Here is a 23,712-nt window from a genome sequence, read left to right as displayed (position 1 = left end):
TGTGAGAGAATGTGAATTAGAGTATGATTGGATGTCTGTACATGTGAGGGAGCGTGTGTGCATGTGAGTCTGTATTATGAGTGAGTGTGTACATGTGAGTTTAAATATATGAGTGTGTGTATTTATGTGAATGAAACTGGATATGTGTGTGTGTGTGAGTATTCATGTGTGTATTTGTTTGTGTGTATGTATTTGTGTATTTGTATATGTATAAGTGAATCGGTGTATGAATATATGTATATTTGTGAATGACCGTGCATCTGTTTGAGTGAGGGTATATTTGTATGATTGTGGATGTGTGTTTGAGTGAGGATATATTTGTATGACTGTGTATGTGTGTTTGAATGAGGGTATACTTGTATGACTGTGTGTGTTTGAGTGAGGGTATATTTGTATGACTGTGGATGTGTGTTTGAGTGAGGATATAATTGTATGACTGTGGATGTGTGTTTGAATGAGGGTACACTTGTATGACTGTGTATGTGTGTTTGAGTGAGGATATATTTGTATGACTGTGGATGTGTGTTTGAGTGAGGATATATTTGTATGACTGTGGATGTGTGTTTGAGTGAGGATATATTTGTATGACTGTGGATGTGTGTTTGAGTGAGGATATATTTGTATGACTGTGGATGTGTGTTTGAGTGAGGATATATTTGTATGACTGTGGATGTGTGTTTGAGTGAGGATATATTTGTATGACTGTGGATGTGTGTTTGAGTGAGGATATATTTGTATGACTGTGGATGTGTGTTTGAGTGAGGATATATTTGTATGACTGTGGATGTGTGTTTGAGTGAGGATATATTTGTATGACTGTGGATGTGTGTTTGAGTGAGGATATATTTGTATGACTGTGGATGTGTGTTTGAGTGAGGATATATTTGTATGACTGTGGATGTGTGTTTGAGTGAGGATATATTTGTATGACTGTGGATGTGTGTTTGAGTGAGGGTATATTTGTATGACTGTATGTGTGTTTGAATGAGGGTATACTTGTATGACTGTGTGTGTTTGAGTGAGGGTATATTTGTATGACTGTGTATGTGTGTTTGAGTGAGGGTGTATTTGTATGTGTGTATGGAGTAATATGTATGAATATATGTGTGTGTGTTTGAGTGAGGATATATTTGTATGACTGTGTTTGAGTGAGAGTGTATTTGTATGACGGCATGTGTTTGAGTGAGGTTGTATTTGCATGACAGTGTGTGTTTGAGTGAGGGTGTATTTGTATGTGTGTATGGTATGTATGAAAATAAATGTGTTTGAATGAGGATATATTTGCATGACTGTGGTTGAGTGAGGGTGTATTTGTATGGCTGTGTGTGTTTGAGTGAGGGTGTATTTGTATGACTGTGGTTGAGTGAGGGGTGTATTTGTATGGCTGTGTGTGTTTGAGTGAGGGGTGTATTTGTATGTGTATGGAGTATATATATGAAAATAAATGTGTGTGTTTGTGAGTACTGAATGGCAGTGAACCCAGTAAGCCCCAGCTTGGTGTAAGGTGGGCGTGGAATGGATCAGGAACAGTCTGCAGCGGGGGATTGGCTCCCGGTCTCGCACGTGGTTTCACAGCTGATTTCCTGTGGCAATGTTTATGTCAGTTTCCCGAAGCGATCAGTGAACATGAAACCCTAACGGAGAGGGTAAAACCCGGGCTCCGAGCTGAGATGGCCGAGTCCAACGCAATCCCAGTGCAAGACGAGAATAACTGTCCCATTAAAGTGGACCACGACCGCAAAAAGCGACAGTTCGAGGTCCGGTTGAACGGTAAGCTGCAGAGATCGTCTCTCTCTCTCTCTCTCACACACACCTTTGTTTTCAACCGAAGGAGATTATACTCCTTAAAAGGGCAAACGCCTTCTCTAACAAACACCCTCCTTTCCACCTCATTCCGCAGACCAACAGACAATATCCAGCGGTGGATACTTGAGAATTTGGAGAAAAAAAACAATACAATGTTGTACACCTTGTTTTTAACTAAGCTATTTATAACCCCAAAGGGCCGAGAGATTAACCCTTTATGGGTTCCCACCCTAACACCGACTCCAGTTCATTCTGCTTCCCACAGAATTGTCCCATTCTGAGTCACCAGGAGGGGGATGAGGGAGTTCCCAATTTTCTCCCGGAATCCGGTGTAAAGACCTGACCCGTGCACCGTGCCCTTCAAAGCAGACTTCCTCCTGGGGCCTGGGTGAACGGCGTTTGTCGAGTTGGAGAAAGTTGAAGCCAGAGGCCCTGCTGAAGACCCTGGCTCTGAGCTGAGAATGTGCTCCCCCGGGGTAGAGTTGAGGGCTTGGTTCTGAGGGAGAAGCTGAATTGGATACACTGACCTCGTTCCCTTGGGGTACAACCTCCAAGGGAGATGCCTGTCTTCCAAAAGCTGAGGGAGTGACTCTGTAGAAGCTGGACAGATTGGAGGGGGTGATGGGGATGAATCATCTGGGAGTAACCCAGGTGGATGATCATTAGATACAGGGGGCCTGAATCTTTCTGCATCTCCTCTGTCCTAACCTCTGCGGTAGCTGCTGAAGCCAGTCTCAACAGCTCACTGGCACAGCTCAAAGTGAGCAGCAGCCTGTTCAACAGGTTCCATTCATCACTGCCATCTAACATCACAAACTGATCTCCCCCTAACCCCAGCTGCTTTGTAGGAGGGCAACAGAGCAGCAATTGATACTGTGCCCAACAAGGCAATTTTATCCTCGTTCAAGTAATGTCGGTGTTTCTGGCAGTGCCAACTTTTGTTGCTCATTGCTTATTGCCCCAGCCAAAGTGACTAAAAGCTTGATTTATTATGGAGTATCTTAAAGGAGGTGAGAGAGGCAGACAGCTTAGAGAGGCAGTTCAGACGTTGAGAAGGAGACAGCTGAAAGCAAGGCCACCCTCAGCAGGACAAAGAAGTTGCTGGAATGTATCAGAGTGCAAGGAATGCCGAGTCATTGTAATCTTGTGGGGTTGGAGGAGATGACAGGCGTAGGGAGGACTGATGCTCCAGAGACTTTTTGAACTCAAGGGCAGGAATTTTAAGTTTGAGGCTTGGGTGAACCGGGAGCCAGTGCAGGTGAGAAAGCACAAGGATGATGGGTGGACTGGATTTCAGCCAGTGAGGGGACAGGCAGCAGAATTTTGAACCCGCTCCAAGTTTCCAGACAGTGAAGGACAAGACCAGCAGAGCATCAGAATTGCTGAGTCTGGGAGTCATGGATTAGGGTTTCAGTGGATGATGGACTGAGGCAGCCAGGGAGATGGGTGATGTTACAGAGGCTGGGCTTTGTGATAGATAGAATATGGAACTGAGCTGAAATAGGATGCCAAGTCTAGTATCATTCTGGTTCACCCTGAGACAGTGACCAGGATGGGGGATGAAATCGACATGTAAGGAACCCATGTCAGCCATGGGTGTTGTAACTGGAATACTTCTGTTTTAAATGACTCAGTATCACAAATTGAAGTCAATTTACTTGATGGTAATTCATGATATGCAAAGCACATTTTAGTTATTTCCGAGAGACAGTGTTATCATAGAATCCTTGCAATGTGGAAGCAGGCTATATGGCCCACTGAGTCACTGAATGAGTTGATGACTCATTCGAATCAAATGAGCATCATCACCCAGACCCACCCTATCCCTGTAACCCTGCATTTCCCATGGCTAATCCACCTAAACTGCACATCCTGGAACACAATTGGCAATTTAGCATGGCTAATCCAACGAACTTGTACATCTTTTCAACTGTGGAGTAAACCGGAGCACCTGAGGAAAGCCCATGCAGACACAGGGAGAATGTGCAAAATCCACACAACCCAAAGCTGGAATCGAAGCCCATGTCCCTGGTGCTGTGAGGCAGCAGTGCTAACCACTGAGCCACTGTGTCTCAATGCGAATTATTTATTTTAAAATGCAATGAGCACCAACTTGACCGCAGTGCCAACAGTTCCTCCTTGGTGGATGCACGTGGGTAATGAATGTTGCTTGCAGGTTCTTGAGGTAAGTATTTAAGGAAGGAACTCTGTGGTTTGCGGAATTCACATCCGCAATCCTCAACAATCTCCATCCTGACAACAGAAAATATTTAGAGGTGCATTACTACAGGGAGGTAACATTGAAGCTGTCAAGGATGACATCTGTTCAGGGTTTGAGAGTTTCTGCCTTGGGACTTCATGTAACTGAACAGGCTTATTCTCGTCTGTAGATCTATGGGCACAAGGAGCAGGATGACCCATGAGGGAGCATGATCAGGAGCACAGGATTCACTTCTGCTCCTGTCCTACACTGCCACTGCTCTCCTTATCGATGATGAATTTGACCTCAAAACATGTTGCCATTGTGAATGATTAGTAACAAGCTCCTTCCTGTCATTAATGTCAATGCTATCACACTTCAAGGAGACCTTCAGAATGTCATAATAGTATTTTATTTGGCCTCCCCTGGCATTTGAGAGTAGAGAAACAGGACCGCCTCAGGCAACTGTCTGTGTGGAGTTTGCACATTCTCCCTGTGTCTGTGTGGGATTCCTTCGGGTGCTCCGGTTTCCTCCCACAGTCCAAAAAAAATGTCCAGGTTAGGTGAATTGGCCATGATCTATTGCCCGTAGTGTTAGATGAAGGGGTAAATGTAGGGGAATGGGTCTGGGTGGGTTGCTGTTCGGAGGGTCGGTGTGGACTTGTTGGGTCGAAGGGCCTGTTTCCACACTAAGTATTCTAAAAAAAAAACCTGTTTGGTGGTGGTAACGGTGGTGGTGAAAGGGTTTGCAGCCATTACGTAGTATCCAGTCTGTTGAAATGATTTTTGTAGGCAATTGCCTGAATGCTTGTGGAGCTGGTTTCAAGAAGAACATTGCATTGAATCTGGAAGATGGGGCTGAGACATTGCTGGCAAAATTTCTCTTGTGTTCTTTAGTGTTGTTGAGCCCAAGTTTCAATGCAGTACATAGGATGGTGATGACAACTGCTCTGCACTTGATTTGACTTGACCTCTTTATTAACTTAGTGTCTTCAAAATCAAACCCCTACCTTGTAGTAGACTGCAGTGGTGGAACTGATGTATTGTGTTGCATTTCCTCCCTCATCATGCTCTTTTAAGAGAGGTGGCTGCCAAGGTATAGGATGCGTTCAGTATATCCCAGAGTCTCACCTTCAAGACATATAGGAGATGGTATATTTGGCTCATCAGGTGTATATTCCTATGAATTTTATTTGCGCACCATTAAGGACAGTCAAATCTATTGCACTTAGAATTAAACAGTTCAAGAGTCAATTCCATATCACAGGAAGTCATGATTTGGAGGTGCCGGTGTTGGACTGGGGTGTACAAAGCTAAAAATCACACAACACCAGGTTATAGTCCAACAGTTTAGTTGGAAGCACTAGCTACAAGATCATAAGAAACAGAATTTATAGCAAAAGTTTAGAGTGTGATGCAACTGGCATTATATATTGAAAAAGACCTGGATTATTTGTTAAGTCTCTCATCTTTTAGAATGACCATGTTGGTTTCAGTTCTTTCATACTCCTACAGACCCATACACTCACACAGACCCTCTCTCATACGCAAGCTCTCTCTCATACGCTCACACATACACTCACACATACACTCTCACATGTGGCCTCTCACAGGCACTCACACACCTACACACTCTGTCACAGGCACTCATACAACCACCCACACCTAACCTCACCCCCCCNACACACACACACACGTATAATTTTGTGGGGTGAACTTGTAATTGCAGAATTACATGTCATTTTGCTCAAAAACTGCATGAGTCCATGTAAGATTCCGTAAATCCCTTTTTTAGAAATGGAATCAGTCTGAACATTGGGTCAGAGACAGCCTCACACAGGGCACCTCACACCTTCAATGCATTATCTGAGCTGACATGGCACCTATTGTTAAAGTTCAGTTAAGAATGTAACATTTTTAAAGAAGATTATGGGATTTACATATGAAAAAACCTGAAATCAACATGGTCATTCTAAAAAATGAGAGACTTAACAAACAATCCAGGTCTTTTTCAATGTATAATTTCAGTTACATCACACTGCAAACCTTTGCTATAAGTTCTGTGTCTTATGAGCTTATTCTCCTGATGAAGAAGCAGTTCTCTGAAAGCTAGTGCTTCCAAATAAATCTGTTGAACTATGACCTGGTGTTGTGTGATTTTTAACTTAATATCACGGGAAGGCTGAGATGAGTAAATTGCAGGCACCAAATCCCAAACAACCCTAAAATTAATTTGCTCTCACACCACAATAAGCATCTGGTTTCGACCCTGCAGAATTAGCCTACAATCTCCAGGACACTGCTACAAGTTAACCCTTGTCAGGGGCAAAGATGATTTTTAAAAATAACTTTTTATTTTTTAAATATACTTCTGTCTATTATGTATAGGGATGTTGCTGATATTGCGTTGATGGTCAAGCATCACTCAGTTAACAATAAATATTCACTTTTCAACTGGCAGTGTGTAGGAGGGGCACTGCAAGGATGGACATGTTGGACAGCCAATGGTGGGACCGTAGAGTTTCGAGACAGGAAGCCATGTGATGAAACTTCCTGGAATACATTCAACCTGAGTTGGCAACACTGGTTAACTATCTCAGGAACTTAACAGATTTGAATTTTCTTTCATTACTCTCTGAAATAAAAATGTTGCAGAATATCCTCATCAAATCTTGCATGGCCTATGGACATTTAACACTTTTTTCACAGTCTCCTCAGGCATTGTGTGTAAAATTTTGATCATGTCTCAACTAAAGACCTCTTCTTTGACTTAGTTCAGAATACATATTTATTTGAAATTTCAGAGACAGTCAAAATGGAATGCTGTAATCAGTGTAAATTATGGCAAGTACCAAACTGTAAAATCAGGAGGAATGAAATGTTCTGTCAGCAGTGAGGCAGACTTGAAAGTGAGAGATTTTATATTTAGAAAGATCAGCTGAAGCAATCTCTGAGTTAGAAGTTCATGGGTTCAACTCTTATTGGAAGATTTAAGGGCATGATCCAAGCTAATGCTGCAAGTACTGAGGGCATGTTACATTATTGGTGTGTGGTCTTTTGGATGGGACATTGAACTGAATCTGCCCTTTCAGGTAGGCATGTAATCCCTCCAGTATGGAAACAGGCAATTCGGCCCATCAAGTCCACCTCGACCCTCAGAGCATCCCATCAATACCCAACCCCCTACATTATAACTCTGTACTTCCTATGGCTAATCCTAACCTAACCCTGTGACACTGTGGGCAGTTTGGCAATCCACCTGACCTGCACATCTTTGGGCTTTGGAGGAAACTGGAGCACCCGGAGGAAATCCACACAGACAGAGGGAGAATGTGCAAATTCCATACAGACAATTACCTGAGGGTGGAATTGAACCGGTGTCCCTGGTGCTGTGAGGCAGCAGTGCTAATCACTGAGTCACCGTGCTATTACTTTTGAAGAAAAGAATATTCTTTTGAACTGGCCATTAGTTACTGCCCAATTACAACATTAACAACACTTTATCTGGTTATTTATTTAACTTTTATTGCTATTTGTGGAACCTTTCTGTGTGTAATTGACAGGGAGTGCACTTCTCAAAGTGCTTTACTGTCAATTAAGTACTTTTTGATGTCATTCAAAGACTTTCAAGGCAGTGTATAAGTATAATTCTTTAATTCTTTGGAAGCCAAAATCCACAACACAAAATAGCATCAACAGTGTTGAAAGCAATAGGTGAATAGAAATGAATAAACTGGCAAGTGGTGTATGATTGTGCCTACAATTTGCAGGAGGAAGAGCAGAATAAGCAAGATCAGGAATTCCTCTGTTTTGTCATTTTGGATGGTTTACAAAGATGCTGTTAACAATGGGCAGAATCTTTGCTCCCAGAGGTGGTGAGCTTGGAAGAGGGAAGAGCAATTAATTAGACAGCATTCCCAGCTTTTCAACTTTCACTAGAATCTGGGTGGGGTTTTATCAATCAGAATGGTCTAATAATCAATTGGTTATTCGGGATTGACTGACTGTGTGTTAGTTTATTTAAAACACTAAGTACATTACAAGTTAAGAAGCAGACATTACAGCAAACCAACTGATTTCTGTGCACGCAGCTTGCACACCCACAACCGCTAGGCAGGTACAACTTTGTGTACAAACAGCACATGGAATCCTCCTCCTCTGGTAAGATTTCTAGAAAAATCAATGTTCTGGGGTCATTGGTTCAAATCCCATCATGACAGATAGTGAGATTTGAATGCAATAAAAGAAAATAATTAAAAGCTGGTCTTACAGTGACCATGTAACCATTGTCAGTTTTCATAAACTCCTAAAGGACATTAGTGAACCAAATAGGAAAGGAAATCTGTTGTCCTTACCCAGTCTCACCTATATGTGACTCTGTACCCACAACAATGGAATTGACTCATAACTGTCCTCTGGGCAATTAGGGATAGGAAATAAATGTTGGGCTAGCCAGCAGCACCCACATTCCATTAACAAACTAAATAAATGCAGAATCTGTTAAAGAAAGGAAAATGTACAAAGGTGGGAAGGTTCATGGTTGACTTACCAGCCTCACTGCTAATTGAGATTCATAAGTAGCCAGTTAAGGACCACTTAAGGGCAGCAGCCAGTGGATTAAGCCCTTTCAGCATTTGACATAGTTTTTACACTTTGGGCAGTTTGTCACCTTGCGAGTCAGCGGGAGGGAGAGAAGGAAAATATTCTCTTCAGGACATAGTGAAATGGGATCTAGTACAAGCACTGAAAGCAGAAATAAGCCTCAGTTCCGTGACTTATCTGACACGAGTCACCTGCAATAGGGGAGCATGCACGTGGTACTGCAGTGTTAGTGTCAGCCTGGATTATGTGCTCAGGTGTCTGAAGTGAAACGTGGATCCATTAACCTGTGACTCGAGAGGCGAGTGAATAACCAACAGAGCTCCAGCTAGCCCAGAGTACATTAACCCGAAGAATCATTGGGGATTGATCTGAGGTGGGAATTCGAGCTGATTATCACACCCTTTAAATTCAGCGGTAATGAAGCAGGTTATAGATACCAACCAACCAAGTCAACACAATTGGGAGATCAAAGCAAGGACCTCGCTAGTGTGTGGTTGAGTAATTGATCTCTGTTTTCATCGTGCATCAGGGTAAGCCTTGTTGGACTGTTTTTAATGCTTAGTTTATCCTGACTTGCTATTCTTTGTATCTGTGTGTAAGCATACATCCAATAAAGTGACACCTTCAGTCCAAAACATATCTAAAAATAGATTTGTGACGAGCTCAAATATCGTTGAGGAAAAGTTTGTATTTCTGAAAGATTGAATTTGTTGGAGGTTTTACACACAAGTGGAATCTGAGGTTGACCACATTTGGATTTTTTCCACACTGCTAAAGAATAGATTGTAAAACAGTTGGTTAGGGATCCAGAGAACTATTGGCCAGACAACAAAGGGAGGTAAAGCCAGCTGTACCTCAGTACAAGGCAGCGGACTGTGTTTATCCTGCCCCTTCTCCGTCTCCAGTGTCAGAGTGTGGACTCTGCAGTCTCTCACTGTAACTACCCCATCCTTTCCAGCTGGCATACCGTGCTGTTTTATCCCTGTGCTACATTCCTATGTAATTATAATCTGTATCAACAATTTCATTGCATTTTTTAAAAACTCTGAACGACCAGAATGAACAATTAATTAGTATTTAATGCACTCTCCAATATGTTAGATTCCACATGAGCTCAGTATATCATCGGTGAACAAAGTGTTGAATTAGATGTCAGTGTTGTACCTGGGAAGAATGTTTCAAAATGAAGGATCACATTTGTACCTCCCCTTTTTGGATTTGGGACCTTTCAAAAGTTCTAATGCATAGCCATTGCTGTAAGAAAGATTCCTCTTGTTCCATTAGATGCCATTAGATAAAATTAGATGCCAAGAATACCCGATCTGAAAGCCAGACTGGGTGCTTGGTAATCCCAGCTTGCCCTTGCTCCATTGGTCTGCATTTAAACCCTGGGCACCAATATCTTTAGGCATGCCCGAGCTTTACATATGTTCATGGATGCTGGCATTTGACAAGTACCAACCTCTCTGCACAATCAAGGCAAATCTCTGATCCAATTGCTGCACATCAGTGCCTGTTGCTCCAACCCTTTGCTCAGAGAGAGATAGACAGCCAGCTCAGAGAATGGACTGAGTTGCAACTCAAAGCTGTTCGCATGTTCTCTTTGCACTCATTCACCGAGCTGCACACTTACAGCACCCTTGCCTTGCCGAGTTATGCTGTGCCATGCCTTTCAGTGTGCCGGTCCCTCAGATACAGCCTAAAGGAGCTGCCTCTTTGTGCACACACAAAGGCCTGCAGCCTGTCTTTCTGGTCAGCAGCCCTCAGTCAACTGGGGTGGGCATCTTGCTATATGGCACATGCCCCATCAATATCATACCCGGACCATCCCCAACCTACACACACAGCAAACACATTGCATGCACTGCAAGTAAGCGGCCATGACTCAAAGTCTAGAGGGGGAGTCCTCACTGAAGGCTAGGAAGGCAGCTATCAGTAAGTGGGTCCCTGCACAATAAACCAAGGGCAACCTTCGAGATTAGTCCAGAAGATGTAGCTATGGTCAGGTGTCCACTGGGGGTGCTTGCAGTCAGCGGTCTGTGCCTCTCCAGTCCAGGGGTGGGTCATACTCAGCACTGCAGGTTCAGTGCAACCTGTTCAGGAACTCTGGAGCCCACAGACAGATAGGTGGGCACCAGTCAGGGTCTGGATTCTTCTCATCTGGGCTGTCCACGTGAATCACTCATGGGGGTGCGTAACAGTCAATCTGGAGAGTCCACTGACTGAAGGTAAAGGGGGAACTTGCTGCAAGGGGCAGGCTGTGGAGCTTGGTCTTGGTTATTGCGGGCTGAAGTATGGGAGGGAAAGGGATGGCAATTGTGAAGGGCAGAAGCAACATTAAAGATGAATGCAGACGGATGATACAGCTTGTGAGGAGCGATCTGCTTTCTGGATTGGGGGTGGGGGTTCTCACAGTATATTACCATATCTGGCATGTTTACCTCAGATGCCTGGGGCCAATTGGGCAGCGGCAAACTCGAACAGTGTCAAAAACAAAAATCGCTGGACAAACTCAACAGGACTCTGTGTAGAGAAAATGGAGTTAACATTTCGGATTCAGTGACTCTACTTCAGAACATTGACTCAAACAGACGACTGGAACGGGATCGGGGGGAGGTCCAACTCCTATGGGTTGAAATGGAGAGGTACCAGGAAGGGGACATTGATGTTTGGTGTCTCAGCCACTCATGCAGCAGTGGAGCCTGGATGTAACTATCTGAGGAATGGCACTGATCTAAGTCCTGAAAATTGCAAGTGCACAATGAAAATAAAAATGGCTGTGACCACACCTGGAATTGGAGGTAAATGCATTGCTCTACGAGGGTGGAGGGGGGCTTCAAGTTCCAGTGGGCGACACAATTATGCATATACCCAACAACTGTAGAGAAACCCACCTATGGGTGCAGAATCCCTGGTGACCCTTATGCATTGGTCTTTGATGTGAAAAACACACCTCCCTGTCCCAATCAAAATAGACCAATTTATGCTGGATCAAGACTGAGTCCCACTATGAGGTAAGATGGTGGCCTAGCACTATTAGCATTAGGCTATTAATCAAGAGGCCCAGGAAATGTTCTGGGGACCTGGGTTTGAATCCTGCAATGGCAGATGTGGACTTTGAATTCAACTTTTAAAAACAGTGTAGGGGTTGGGATGTCATGTTGCAGCTGGACAGGACATTGGTTAGGCCACTTTTGGAATATTGTGTGCAGATCTGGCCTCCCTCCTATCGGAAGGATGTTGTAAAACTTGAAATAGTTCAGAAAAGATTGACACTGATGTTGCCGGGGTAGACGATTTGAGCTACAGGGAGAGGCTGAATAAGCGGAGGCTGAGGGGTGACCTTTGTAGTGGTTTATAAAATCATGAGGGGTAAATAGACAAAGTCTTTTCCCTGGGTTGGGGCAATCCAGAACAAGAGGGCATAGGTTTAGGGTGAGAGGGTAAAAATTTAAAAGGATTTAAGGGGTAACTTTTTCATGCAGACAGTGGTGTCTGTAGGGAATGAGCTGCCAGAGGAAGTGGTGGAGGCTGGTACAATTACAACATTTAAAAGGCATCGAGATAGGTATATGAATATACCCATCTAGAGTTTAGAGGGATATGGGCCAAGAGCTGGCAAATGGGACTAGTTTTAGGTTGGGATATCTGGTCGGCATGGACAAGTTGGATTGAAGGGTCTGTTTCCGTGCTGTACATCTCTATGACTCTGTGACTTGTATGTTTGTGTGTGTGTGTGTGTGTGTGTGTGTGTGAAGGAGAGAAAGAGAGAGAGAGGGTGTGCGTGTGTATGAGAGTGAGAGAGAGTGTATAGTGTAATGGGGTCCCCTGTAGTGTGGCATGAACCAAGATCCCAGTTGAGGCCATCCTCATGGGTATCGAACTTGGCTATCAGCCTCTGCTCGGCCACTCTGCGATGTTACGTATTCCAAAGTCCACCTTAGAGGATGGTCACCCTAAGATCTGAGGCCGAATGTTCCTGACCACTGAAGTGTTCTCCGACTGGGAGAGAACATTCCTGTCTGGTAATTGTTGAGAAGGGTTCATTCATCTGTTGTCGTAGTGTCTGCGTGGTCTCACCAATGTACCATGCCTCAGGGAATCCTTGCCTGCAGTGTATGAGGTAGACAATTTTGACCGAGTCACATGAGTACCTGCTGCTTACATGGTGGGTGGTGTCCCCACATATAATGGTAGTATCCATATAGACGCTCTGATTAAAGAATTAACAGCAATCTAAGTTTATTCAATACATCACATCAGTTGTATGACATTTTGATCTTTTATTTTAAATTGTGTCCTATGATCCTGCCCCACTGGCGACCTGATGAAGGAGCAGCACACTGAAAGTTTGTACTTCCAAATAAACCAGTTGGACTATAAACTGGTGTAGTGTGATTTTTAAGTTTATTCAAGGCAGAGATTGATAGAATTTTGGATGCTGAAGGAATCAGGGCACACAGAGATGGTATGGGCAGACGAAGTTGAGGGAGAAGATCAGCCATCATACTTTTGAAATATAGCGAGGACTTATTCAGCTGGAGAGGGTTCTGAAGAGATTAACCAGATTGTTGCCAGGATTGGAGGGTTTGAGAGAAAAGGAGAGGCTGGATAAGCTGGGACTTTTTTTTGACTGAAGCATACGACGTTGAGGGGAGAACCTTTTATAAAATCATGAGGGCTGTAGATAAGATGAGCGGCAGGTGTCTTTTCCCTAGTGTGGCAGATTTCAAGTCTAAGGGGCATATGTTTAAGGTTAGAGGGGAAAGATTTTTTAAAAAGACATGAGGCAATTTTTTCTTACACAGACTGGTTCATGTGTAGAATGAACTTCCAGAGGAAATGGTGGATATGGGTACAGTTACAACGTCTAAAAGACATTTGGATAAGTTCATGAATAACAAATGTTTGGAGGGATATGGGCCAAGCGCAGGCATGTGGGACTAGTTTAGTTTGGGAACATGGTCATCATGTACCGAGAGGTCTGTTTCCATGATGCAATGACTCTATAATCAAGGAACCTATTCCTGCTTCTTTTCTTATGTTCCTACATTACAACAATGACTGTAATTCAATTGTACATCATTGATATGTGAGCACTTTGGAACATATTGAGTTGATGAAGGGTGACATATAATTGGGAGTCTGTGTCTTTTTCCCCACTGGGTTTGGACTGAGCAGCACAATGGGAGCTCCTTAACCATACAAGCTGCAGGAGTTCAAGAAGGTATCCCACCACTCCCACCTTCCCAAGGGCAATGTGGAATGGACAATAAATGCCAGTTATCCTAGTGATACCTACGTGCTAAAAAGGCTTGTTCATAAAATAAACATTCCATCCCCACTTGAAATGTGAAAAGCACCCAGAGGCGCAATTGTAGACTATTATTTCTTCAAACCTGCCTGTGTCCATGTAATATCTAGAGAACTGGTAGTTCCAACTCTGACACTGTTGTTGGGAGTGATCTGAGCGAGTATATGGCTACATAAATTAGTTGATCTGAATAGAGTGCATGTGTCTGTCTAATGGATGCAAGTGGTATCACGTCCGTCACACCACTGATCATTCACCACGTTTCCTCTTGTTTTAGGATCACACGAGCGGGCAGTGCTCTTATACGAGTACGTGGGAAAGAAAACAATTGATCTGCAGCACACAGAGGTTCCCGATGCCTACAGAGGAAGAGGAATAGCAAAACTAATGGCGAAGGTACACACTTGCTGTTGGACATGCAGCATCCCATGTTGTAGCTTTACCCAGTTATTGTTGAGGTTGGCACAGTGTGGGTACTTGTGCGAATTCTTAAAAGTGGCATCACACTCATCCAGCTGTTTCAAAAATATGGTACAGAGTGCTTGAACTTTATAAATCGAGTTAAAAACAAGGAAATTAGGCCAAACGTTTATAAGCCAATAACCTTGGCCTCAGCTGGGTATCATTTTAGGAGGACCCTGGAGAATGATTAGAATGGGACTCCGAGATGAGGAGTTTCCGTTATGTGGAAAGCTGATTGGAGTTGATAAAGTTACAAGGATGTATAATGTAAATGTTCAGTCTTGGAAAGGGTTTGAGGAGTAGTTTATGAAGGAACTTTCCACTGGCAGCGACAATAAATTTTGAAAGCCGATTTTTAAAATAAATGGCAAAAGAACCAGAGGGGAGATTGGTGACCACTTAATGAGTTGTTTCAATCAGGAATTAAATACTGATTGTAGAAACAGATTCAGTAGCAACTTTGAAATAGGAATTGGATAAATCATTCACAAGGAATAATTTGGTGAAGCTGTGGGCCAAAAACACCACAAGCGAATGAAACCGATGAGATATCTCTTTCTTTCAAAGACAATGGAAAACATGCTGTTCAACTCTCTAACAGCTATTTCCTTGGCAAAGTTGATTTTAAAGGCAACTGCATTCCATCCAGAAGAGACAAAGTATTCATTTCCAAGTTAATCATTGGAACTAGGAGGAAAAGTGATGTGATGTGAAGGCAGCTTGTGCATCTTGCTGAGTAGAGGTCACTTTATTCTTCAAGTGTTAAGCTAGAAATGATTGGTTCTGTTCTGGTTGTCATGACTGTAGTGATCTTTGTAATTGGCTAGTTGTGGCCTTCTGTTGATTGGTGGCAGCATCGTTGCTAAGGTAACCTTGTTGTTCACTGTGAGGATTTTCTGAAGCCCTTGGCTTAAAGGAAAACATCTGTTGGAGGGTGTTGTGCATTGTCTGTCTAAGGATAGCTCCATGAAAATAGTATCTTTCTGTCTGAGCACTGGGGTTAAGGCAGAAATCAGTTTGTTCTGGTGAATGTCGTAATTGTAGAATCATGCAATCCCTACAGCCTGGATCCCATTCTTTTCCTTAAAAAGAGGTTTTTGGCAAGTCAGGTTTTTTGACATGTCATACATTCAACCTTAATTGTCAAGGACAGCTCAGCCAGTTTCTTTTTCCCCTATTTACTTACTCCTGGCAAATGCGAATCCCTAATCCAACCTTACCACAAAGGAGTTAACTGGACATTATCACATGGCTGCTTGTGGGAAATTACTGTGTGTCAATTGGCTTCTAAGTGTCCTGACAACAGTGACTAGAACTTAAAACGTATTTCATTGGCTGTAAAAGACTTTGGGATATCTTGGTGCAATTAAATATGTAAATGCACATTCTTTTTTGAATGTCACTTTATTGAGAAGAATTCCCTAGCTTCTCCCAACTTGTAATGTTAATCATGTTTGCTCCAACCCAACTGAAATTATACAGTGAGTAGGATTACTAATGTTCCTGTTCCCACACCCTACTGAACAATGGCATATATTAATGTGCTTTCTTGGGATTAACAATGAGACCATACTCAATGTGAGCATTGACACAAAGCCATAAACGCTCCATTATTAGAAAGGGTAGCCACTCTCTCATGGAACTCATTCCAGGGAAAGTTAATTAACCTTGAATTAATTGTTGGACAAGGAATAATATTAACCAAGATGCTATTGGACACTACTCTTGAGGACCAGAAATTGACAGAAAGAGTCTCTCCCTCTACTCCTGCGGTGGATTAGTGAGCATCACTCACAATTCTGAGTCGAAAGGTTTCAGCATCAAGTGCCATTCCCCAGGGATTGAGTACAGTATCAAGGCTGACTCTCCAGTGCAGTACAAGGTGGGCAGCTCCAATGTCTTTCAGACCAACTTTGGAAATTGTACCAAGCCAAAAACTAATTATGTAAGACTCTGTTGCAGAATTTGTTGTCTGTCTTTAACAAATTCTTTAAATTAAAAACAAAGTTTTTTTTTTCATGATTTAGCATCTCACTAGGACATTTCACAATTCTCCACCAACAAGAAATTACTTGGTTGTGCGGCTATCACATAGAACAACAACTGAATACAACAAGCTTCAACAACCCCCAACTAATGGGAATGACCCATTAACCTTATTGATGATAATGCTTATAAAGGAGGAATATTAACCAGCATTCCATGGGAATTGCTTTACCTGACTTCCGACAGTGCCACAAGATCCTTTGCAATCACTTGTGCAGGCAAACAAGATCTTGTCTTAATACGTCACCTGAAAGCTGGCTCTTGTGACAGTGCAGCACTCCAGCATTACTGCAGTGAAAGACTGCCTCTGCTCTTGTGCATCACTCTCCTCCAACCTGTCCCTTTGCATCATTTTTAGCAGCCTTGCTTTCATCCATCCAGACCTGAATTATAGAATTGCTGCCCCAAGTCCACTCATCACTTTCCTCAGAGCTCCTTTAAGGTACTCCCTTAAAGTGTACATCTTTATTCAAGCATTTGATCACCTGTCTTAATTTTCCGTTATGTGAAGTGCTTGGGGTGTATTTACTTACAAAAGGTGCTATATAAATGAGATGGCTGTTGCTGTCACTATTATCATCAAGAGCCCACATACTATCTTTTTGGTTCAGAACAGTGGAATATGACGATCACTGACTTCTGGCCAATATAATGCACCTCAAGTTAAAACCAGGTGAATCAGTAGAAAAGGTTTGCTTAGCAACCAGTGGTCAAAGCGAGGGACTTTCAGGAATAATTCTGGAACCAGCAGGAAAGAATTCAATACAAAACACAGCCCACCAAATACTGTGCAGCTCTTGAATGGCGAAACCTGGCTCAGGATGTATTACTGAAACTTGTAGCTTGTTTGTTGCACGTTCGGGAAATTCCTCAGAAGTTTTGCAAAACCCAAAGCAGTGTTCCACTGGTATTCAGGGCTGGGCTGCATTTAGCAGGCAGATGTAAAACACGTAGGTTTGTATAATGGCAGCTTTCCAGAAACCTGGGCTGTGAAACAAATGCTCTTTATTAACCACAGTCAACTGGTGTGTGTGTGTGAGTAAGAGAGACCAGAATGACAGAGGAGGTTGAGCAAAATGACATACAGTTCTCGTTTATAGACTAAAAAGTTGCAAAATGAGTCTGTATGCTCACTTCCTTAAGGCGGAAATGCTGGGCAGAGTGAGATTTAAAGAATGGTTTCGAAACTGTTTGTCACTTCATAGCAGAGAAAGAAGACTTTTGTCCCATTATGTGTTGGCTGTTTGAGAAACATATTCAATTAGTCCCAGCACCGTGCATCTCAACCTTTGACTTGCAGTTGTTCCATTTCAAATAATCATCTAATTCGCCTTTTAACGTTTTTAACTCCTGTTTCAACCAATCCATGTATTCCCATTCAAAACTGGCTGCAAAATATCGATACAGAGAAGGGCCATTTATTTTTCTTGAAGGATAAACTGAAGAGGTAACACTTTTATAAAGTGCCTTTCACAACCTTGGCCTAGGCCAGGCCACATTAGATTAGATTCCCTACAGTGTGGAAACAGGCCTTTCAACCCAACAAGTGCACACCAACCCTCCGAAGAGTAACCCACCCAGACCCATTTTCCTCTGGCACCTAACACTACGGGCAATTTAGCATGGCCAATTCACCTGACCTGCACATCTTTGGATTGTGGGAGTAAACCGGAGCACCCGGAGGAAACCCACGGGGACACAGGGAGAATGTGCAAACTCCACACAGACAGTCGCCTAAGGTTGGAATCGAACCCGGGACCCTGGCACTGTGAGGCAGCAGTGCTAACCACTGAGCCACTGTGCCGCCCCTATAGCCAGTGAAATATTTTTCTAAATTTGCAGCAATTATTGTAATCAGGAAATATGCCAGCCAAATTAGACATAGTGAGCACCCACAAACAGCAATGTGATAAATAAGCAGATAGTCTGATTCAAGTGTTATTGCTTGATGGGTACCCAGGATACTGAGGAAAACTCCACTGCTGTCCTTTTGGAGAGTGTCAGGGAATCCTGCATCAGCATAAATTGAGGTGGAATTGTCCTTCCACTGTTGGGTGACAGCATCTCTTGCATCCCTGTACTCTCTCAATACTAGAGGGGTAACCTGGATAGTGTACTCGGTTCTCTGGTGTGGGGCTTCAGTTTTGAAACAGACAGTGAGGGTGTTCCAGACCGAGCCACAGATTCACTAGACTGTGACACTTATAGACTAAAGACACTTGATGTCTTGACGCGATGTCTGTGAAGCCAGTTCAGCACCTTTGAAAAAGAACAGGAGGGAGGAAATGGAAAATGCAGAAACTATTAGAATCTGACTATCCCCAGAAACCACAGAATGGGTTGAAGTATGGATATTGAAGTAATAGAATGAAGGAGTAGAAGTAGGCGGTTTGGAAAGGCAAATCAGGGCAGGACTTGTACACTTAATGGTAAGGTCCTGGGCAGTGTTGCTGAACAAAGAGACTTTGGAGTACAGGTTCAGAGTTCCTTGAAAGTGAAGTCAAAGATAGGTAGGATAGTGAAGAAGGCATTTGGTATGTTTTCCTTTATTGGTCAGTGCAGAGTACAGGAGTTGGGAGGTAAAGTTTTCAGCTGTACAGGACATGGTTAGGCCACTATTGGAATATTGCATGCAATTTTGGTCTCCCTGCTATTGGAAGGATGTTATGAAACTTGAAAGGTTCAGAAAGGATTTACAAGGGTGATGCCAGGGTTGGAGGGCCTGAGCTATAGGGAGAGGCTGAACAGGCTGGAGCTGTTTTCCCAGGAGCGACAGAGGTGACGGGTGACCTTATAGAGGTTTATAAAATCATAAGGGACATGGATAGGATAAAGAGATGAGATACTTTTCCCAGGGAAGGGGAGTCCAAAACTAGAGAGCATAGGTTTATGATGAGAGAGGAAAGATTTAAAAGGGACTTAAGGGGCATTTTTTTATGGCAGACGGTGGTGCATGTATGGGATGAGTTGCCAGAGGAAGTGATAGAGGCTGGTACAATTACAACATTTAAAAGGCATCTGGATGGGTATATGAATAGGAAGGGTTTGGAGGGATATGGACAAATGGGACTAGCTTGGGTTAGGATATCTGGTCAGCCTGGAAGAATTGGACTGCAGGGTCTGTTTCCATCCTGTACAGCTCTGTGGCTCTATAACTGTGCTACTTATCAATCAAGCTTTCTCTTTAATTATTAACGAGTCCAACTTTGCTTATTGAGTGATGTGATTTAATGCCATACAATGGTTTGAGATACATAACTTAATGTACCCTTTTACTCAGTTACTGTTTCTACTTTCTATTTGCTCTTTCCTGCCTCTGTTGGCTCTGATAAACCAGCTGCTTTGCAGCCAGTGCTGTTTAGGTCTAACAAATGTGTGTGATCGACAATTCAGATGTGTTTGTTCTGTATTGTCAGAGATGCTCACTTTCAGGAAACAAATTAAACCGAAGTACTGTCTGCCCTCCCAGGAATAGTCAATATGGCTTTGTGCATGGGAAATCATGTCTCACAAATTTGATTGAGTTTTTTGAGGAAGTAATAAAGAGGATTGATGAGGGCAGAGCGGTGGATGTGATGTATATGGATTTCAGTAAGGCGTACGACAAGGTTCCCCATGGAAGATTGATTAGCAAGGTTAAAGCTCACTGAATACAGGGAGAACCAGCCATTTGGATACAGAACTGGCTCAAAGATAGAAACAGAGGATGATGGAGGGTTGTTTTACAGACTGGAGGCCTGTGACCAGTGGAGTGCCACAAGGATTGGCGCTGGGTCCTCTGCTTTCTGTCATTTACATAAATGATTTGGATGCAAGTATAAGAGGTACAGTTAGTAAGTTTGCAGATGACACCAAAATTGGAGGTGTAGTGGACAGCGAAGTGGGTTACCTCAGATTACAACAGGATCTTGATCAGATGGGCCAATGGGCTGAGGAGTGGCAGATGGAGTTTAATTTAGATAAATGCGAGGTGCTGTATTTTGGGAAAGCAAATCTTAGCAGGACATATACACTTAATGGTAAGGCAAAAGTGAGATGCTGGAAACCAGAGTTTAGGTCAGAGTGGTGCTGGAAAAGCACATCAGTTCAGGCAGCATCCGAGGAGCAGGAAAATTGATGTTTCTGACAAAAGCCCTTCATCAGGAATAGAGGTAGGAAACCTCCAGGATGGAGAGATAATTGACGGGGGTGGGGGGAGGGGGGTAGGGAGAAGGTAGCAATGAGTACAATAGGTGAATGGGGGTGGGGATGGAGGTGATAGGTCAGAGAGGAGGGTGGAGCGGATAGGGAGGTGGAAGATGAGGCATTCTTCCTCCAGGTGTCGGGTGGTGAGGGAGCGGCGGTGGAGGAGGCCCAGGACCTGTATGTCCTCGACAGAGTGGGAGGGGTAGTTTGAAATGTTGGGCCACGGAGCGGTGGGGTTGATTGGTGCAGATGTTCCCTAAAGCGCTGTGCGAGAAGGCGTCCAGTCTCCCCAATGTAGAGGAGACCGCATTGGGAGCAATGGATACAATAAATGATATTGGTGGATGTGTAGGTGAAATTTTGGATGTGGAAGGCTCCTTTAGGGCCTTGGATGGAGGTGAGGGAGGAGGTGTGGGCGCAGGTTTTACAGTTCCTGCAGGGGAAGGTGCCAGGATGGGAGGGTGGGTTGTTGGGAGGGCGTGGACCTGACCAGGTAGTCACGGAGGGAACGGTCTTTGCGGAAGGCGGAAAGGGGTGGGGAGGGAAATATATCCCTGGTGGTGGGGTCCGTTTGGAGGTGGCGGAAATGTCGTCAGATGATGTGGTTTATGCGAAGGTTGGTAGGGTGAAAGGTGAGGACCGGGGCAGGGTTCTGTCCTTGTTATGATTGGAGGGGTGAGGTTTGAGGGCGGAGGAGCGGGATGTGGACAAGATGCGTTGGAGGGCATCTTTAACTACGTGGGAAGGGAAATTGCGGTCTCTAAAGAAGGAGCCATCTAGTGTGTTCTGTGGTGGAACTGGTCCTCCTGGGAGCAGATACGGCCAAAGTGGAGGAATTGGGAATATGAGATGGCATTTTTGCAGGAGGTAGGGTGGGAAGAGGTGTAACCCAGGTAGCTGTGGGAGTCGGTGGGTTTGTTAAAAATGTCAGTGTCAAGTCAGTCGTCATTTATGGAGATGGAGAGGTCCAGGAAGGGGAGGGAGGTGTCAGAGATGGTCCAGGTGAATTTAAGATCGGGATGGAATGTGTTGGTGAAGTTGATGAACTGCTCAACCTCATCGCGGGAGCACGAGGTGGCGCCGATGCAGTTATCAATGTAGCGGAGGAAGAGGTGGGGAGTGGTGCCAGTGTAACTACGGAAGATGGACTGTTCTACGTAGCCAACAAAGAGACAGGCATAGCTGGGGTCCATACGGGTGCCCAGGGCTATCCCTTTGATTTGGGCCCCAGCTATGCCTATCTCTTTGTCGGCTACATAGAACAATCCATCTTCCATAGTTACACCAGAACTAGAGGGCATTGGTTTAGGGTGAAGGGGAAAGAAATAAAAGAGACCTATGGGGCAACTTTTTCATAAAGAGGGTGGTATGTGTATGGAATAAACTGCCAGAGGAAGTGGTGGAGGCTGTTACAATTGCAACATTTAAAAGGCATCTGGATGGGTATATGAATAGGAAGGGTTTGGAGGGATATGGGCCGGGTGCTGGCAGGTGGGACTAGATTGGGTTGGGATATCTGGTCAGCATGGACAGGTTGGACCAAAGGGTCTGTTTCCGTGCTGTACATCTCTAATACTCTAAGTGGTAAAATATTCCACACACTATTCTGAAAAAGGGTAGAGGAGATGTCCTCTCTGTCACCAATGGTATTTATTACTCAGTTGACATTATAAAACAGGATTATCTGGTCACAAGCATTTGCTGTGCTCAAATTGACTGTCAAATGCATTCAAACATATTTCTCAAGTATTCCCTTAACTAAAAATGTGCTTTCGGACATCCGTAAATTTGTAAAAATGGTTATTCAAATGCAAGGATTTTTATTATTCCAGCATTTGCAGTCACAGGTTTGTTGACTTTGTTTCTCTTTCCTCCTTTCCTCTCCCTCTCTCTGAACCCCTCCTTTTATGATCAATCCTGGCTCATGTCACCAGTTCTGCTCTTTGTCCCTAGGCTGCCTTGGACTTTGTGGTTGAGGAGGATCTCCGAGCTCACCTCACCTGCTGGTACCTTCAGAAGTACATCAAAGAGAACCCACTGCCACATTATGTGGAGCGAATACAGCAGCGAGCGCCAACAGATTTCCAACTTCACTAGGATCTCTGGAGGCTCTGGCCACACCGATCATTGTTACATACTTGATTTTTCTTTTCCTTTTTCTTGTTTGTTTTGAGGGAGGCAGCGGCAGGGAAGTTCTATTAATTATCTGCGTGCAGTTTTAAATGCACGCCCGTATTGCGGGTTGGGGAAGAGAGCAGAAAATTTGTAAATGTTTGAAGCTCATGTATTTCCTTTGCAGAATGTTACCCCACCCCCACCTCCAGCACCTGATGGACTCCTGACTTTGTATACATGGGATTTCATCCTCTCAGTGAGATTGCTGAAGAATGAATCCCTTTCCAACTGACTCAGGACGTGTTTACAAGACAGGATATTACCCAGTTACAGATTCAGCGCGATGAATTAGACATATCTTGTCCAGCAAAAAGCTAAATGTTTCATTTTGTAATTCCTTTTAATGTTTCTCTGTTCAGAATCTATGGCTTTGAGCATATGTATTTCCCACAAGATTCATTTTCATCCATCTACCCACCTCAGTATCAAGACTGAGTCCATGTTAACAGGGTAGGCTGTCAGAGTAAGAGGAAACTGCCAAGATTATGGAACAGCAGGAGGAGACCTAAACAAATCCACAAATGATGGATAGGCAATACTGGACTTGGATCTTAAATGCTTATGGATCTAGGAGGAGGGGAAGGTTGAGGGAGTTGAGGAAGAGAAAAATTGGTTGGACGGCATTGAATGGGAAGCAGATTGATAGAGGTATTGAGCTTAGAAGGACTGCCTTTTAAAAATGCCTCAAAGGCAAATTTCAGGCCTGCAGCAAGGCTAAGAAAGTGACTAAGTCTGTGAAATATAGCAAACTTCTGGGGAAAAAAACTCTACAAGGAGCACTAATACAGTGTAAGGACCAATCAGCTGCCTTCCCCATACAGTGAAATCAAAGAGTTGGCTTGCCCCATTCCCACTTCTTGTCATTCCTTGGCTTAATAGATTGGGATCCATTTCTAGTGTTGGCCACTCAGTGTTTGAGAAA

At 43.7% G+C, this 23,712-nt stretch overlaps 1 protein-coding gene across 1 annotated transcript; it reads left to right on the top strand.

Moving 5' to 3' along the window:
* The first annotated feature begins 1,558 nt into the window (after positions 1 to 1,558).
* On the top strand, positions 1,559 to 23,712 carry natd1. The gene is made up of 3 exons (XM_043711859.1): positions 1,559 to 1,770; positions 14,200 to 14,318; positions 22,569 to 23,712. The coding sequence occupies exons 1-3, from the start codon at positions 1,671 to 1,673 to the stop codon at positions 22,710 to 22,712; spliced, it is 363 nt and encodes a 120-aa protein (XP_043567794.1). The 5' UTR covers positions 1,559 to 1,670; the 3' UTR covers positions 22,713 to 23,712.

The sequence above is a fragment of the Chiloscyllium plagiosum genome, chromosome 21 (genome assembly GCF_004010195.1).
Source record: "Chiloscyllium plagiosum isolate BGI_BamShark_2017 chromosome 21, ASM401019v2, whole genome shotgun sequence".
Lineage (NCBI taxonomy): Eukaryota > Metazoa > Chordata > Chondrichthyes > Orectolobiformes > Hemiscylliidae > Chiloscyllium > Chiloscyllium plagiosum.
This window is presented reverse-complemented; position numbering and strand designations above follow the sequence as displayed.

What these genes read in the sequence shown, in the direction of transcription:
- natd1 (XM_043711859.1), top strand. Translation starts at nt 1,671, where the DNA reads ATGGCCGAGTCCAACGCAATCCCAGTGCAAGACGAGAATAACTGTCCC. An exon ending in GTTCGAGGTCCGGTTGAACG is followed by an intron (nt 1,771 to 14,199) that starts GTAAGCTGCAGA and finishes CTCTTGTTTTAG; the next exon opens with GATCACACGAGCGGGCAGTG. An exon ending in TAGCAAAACTAATGGCGAAG is followed by an intron (nt 14,319 to 22,568) that starts GTACACACTTGC and finishes CTTTGTCCCTAG; the next exon opens with GCTGCCTTGGACTTTGTGGT.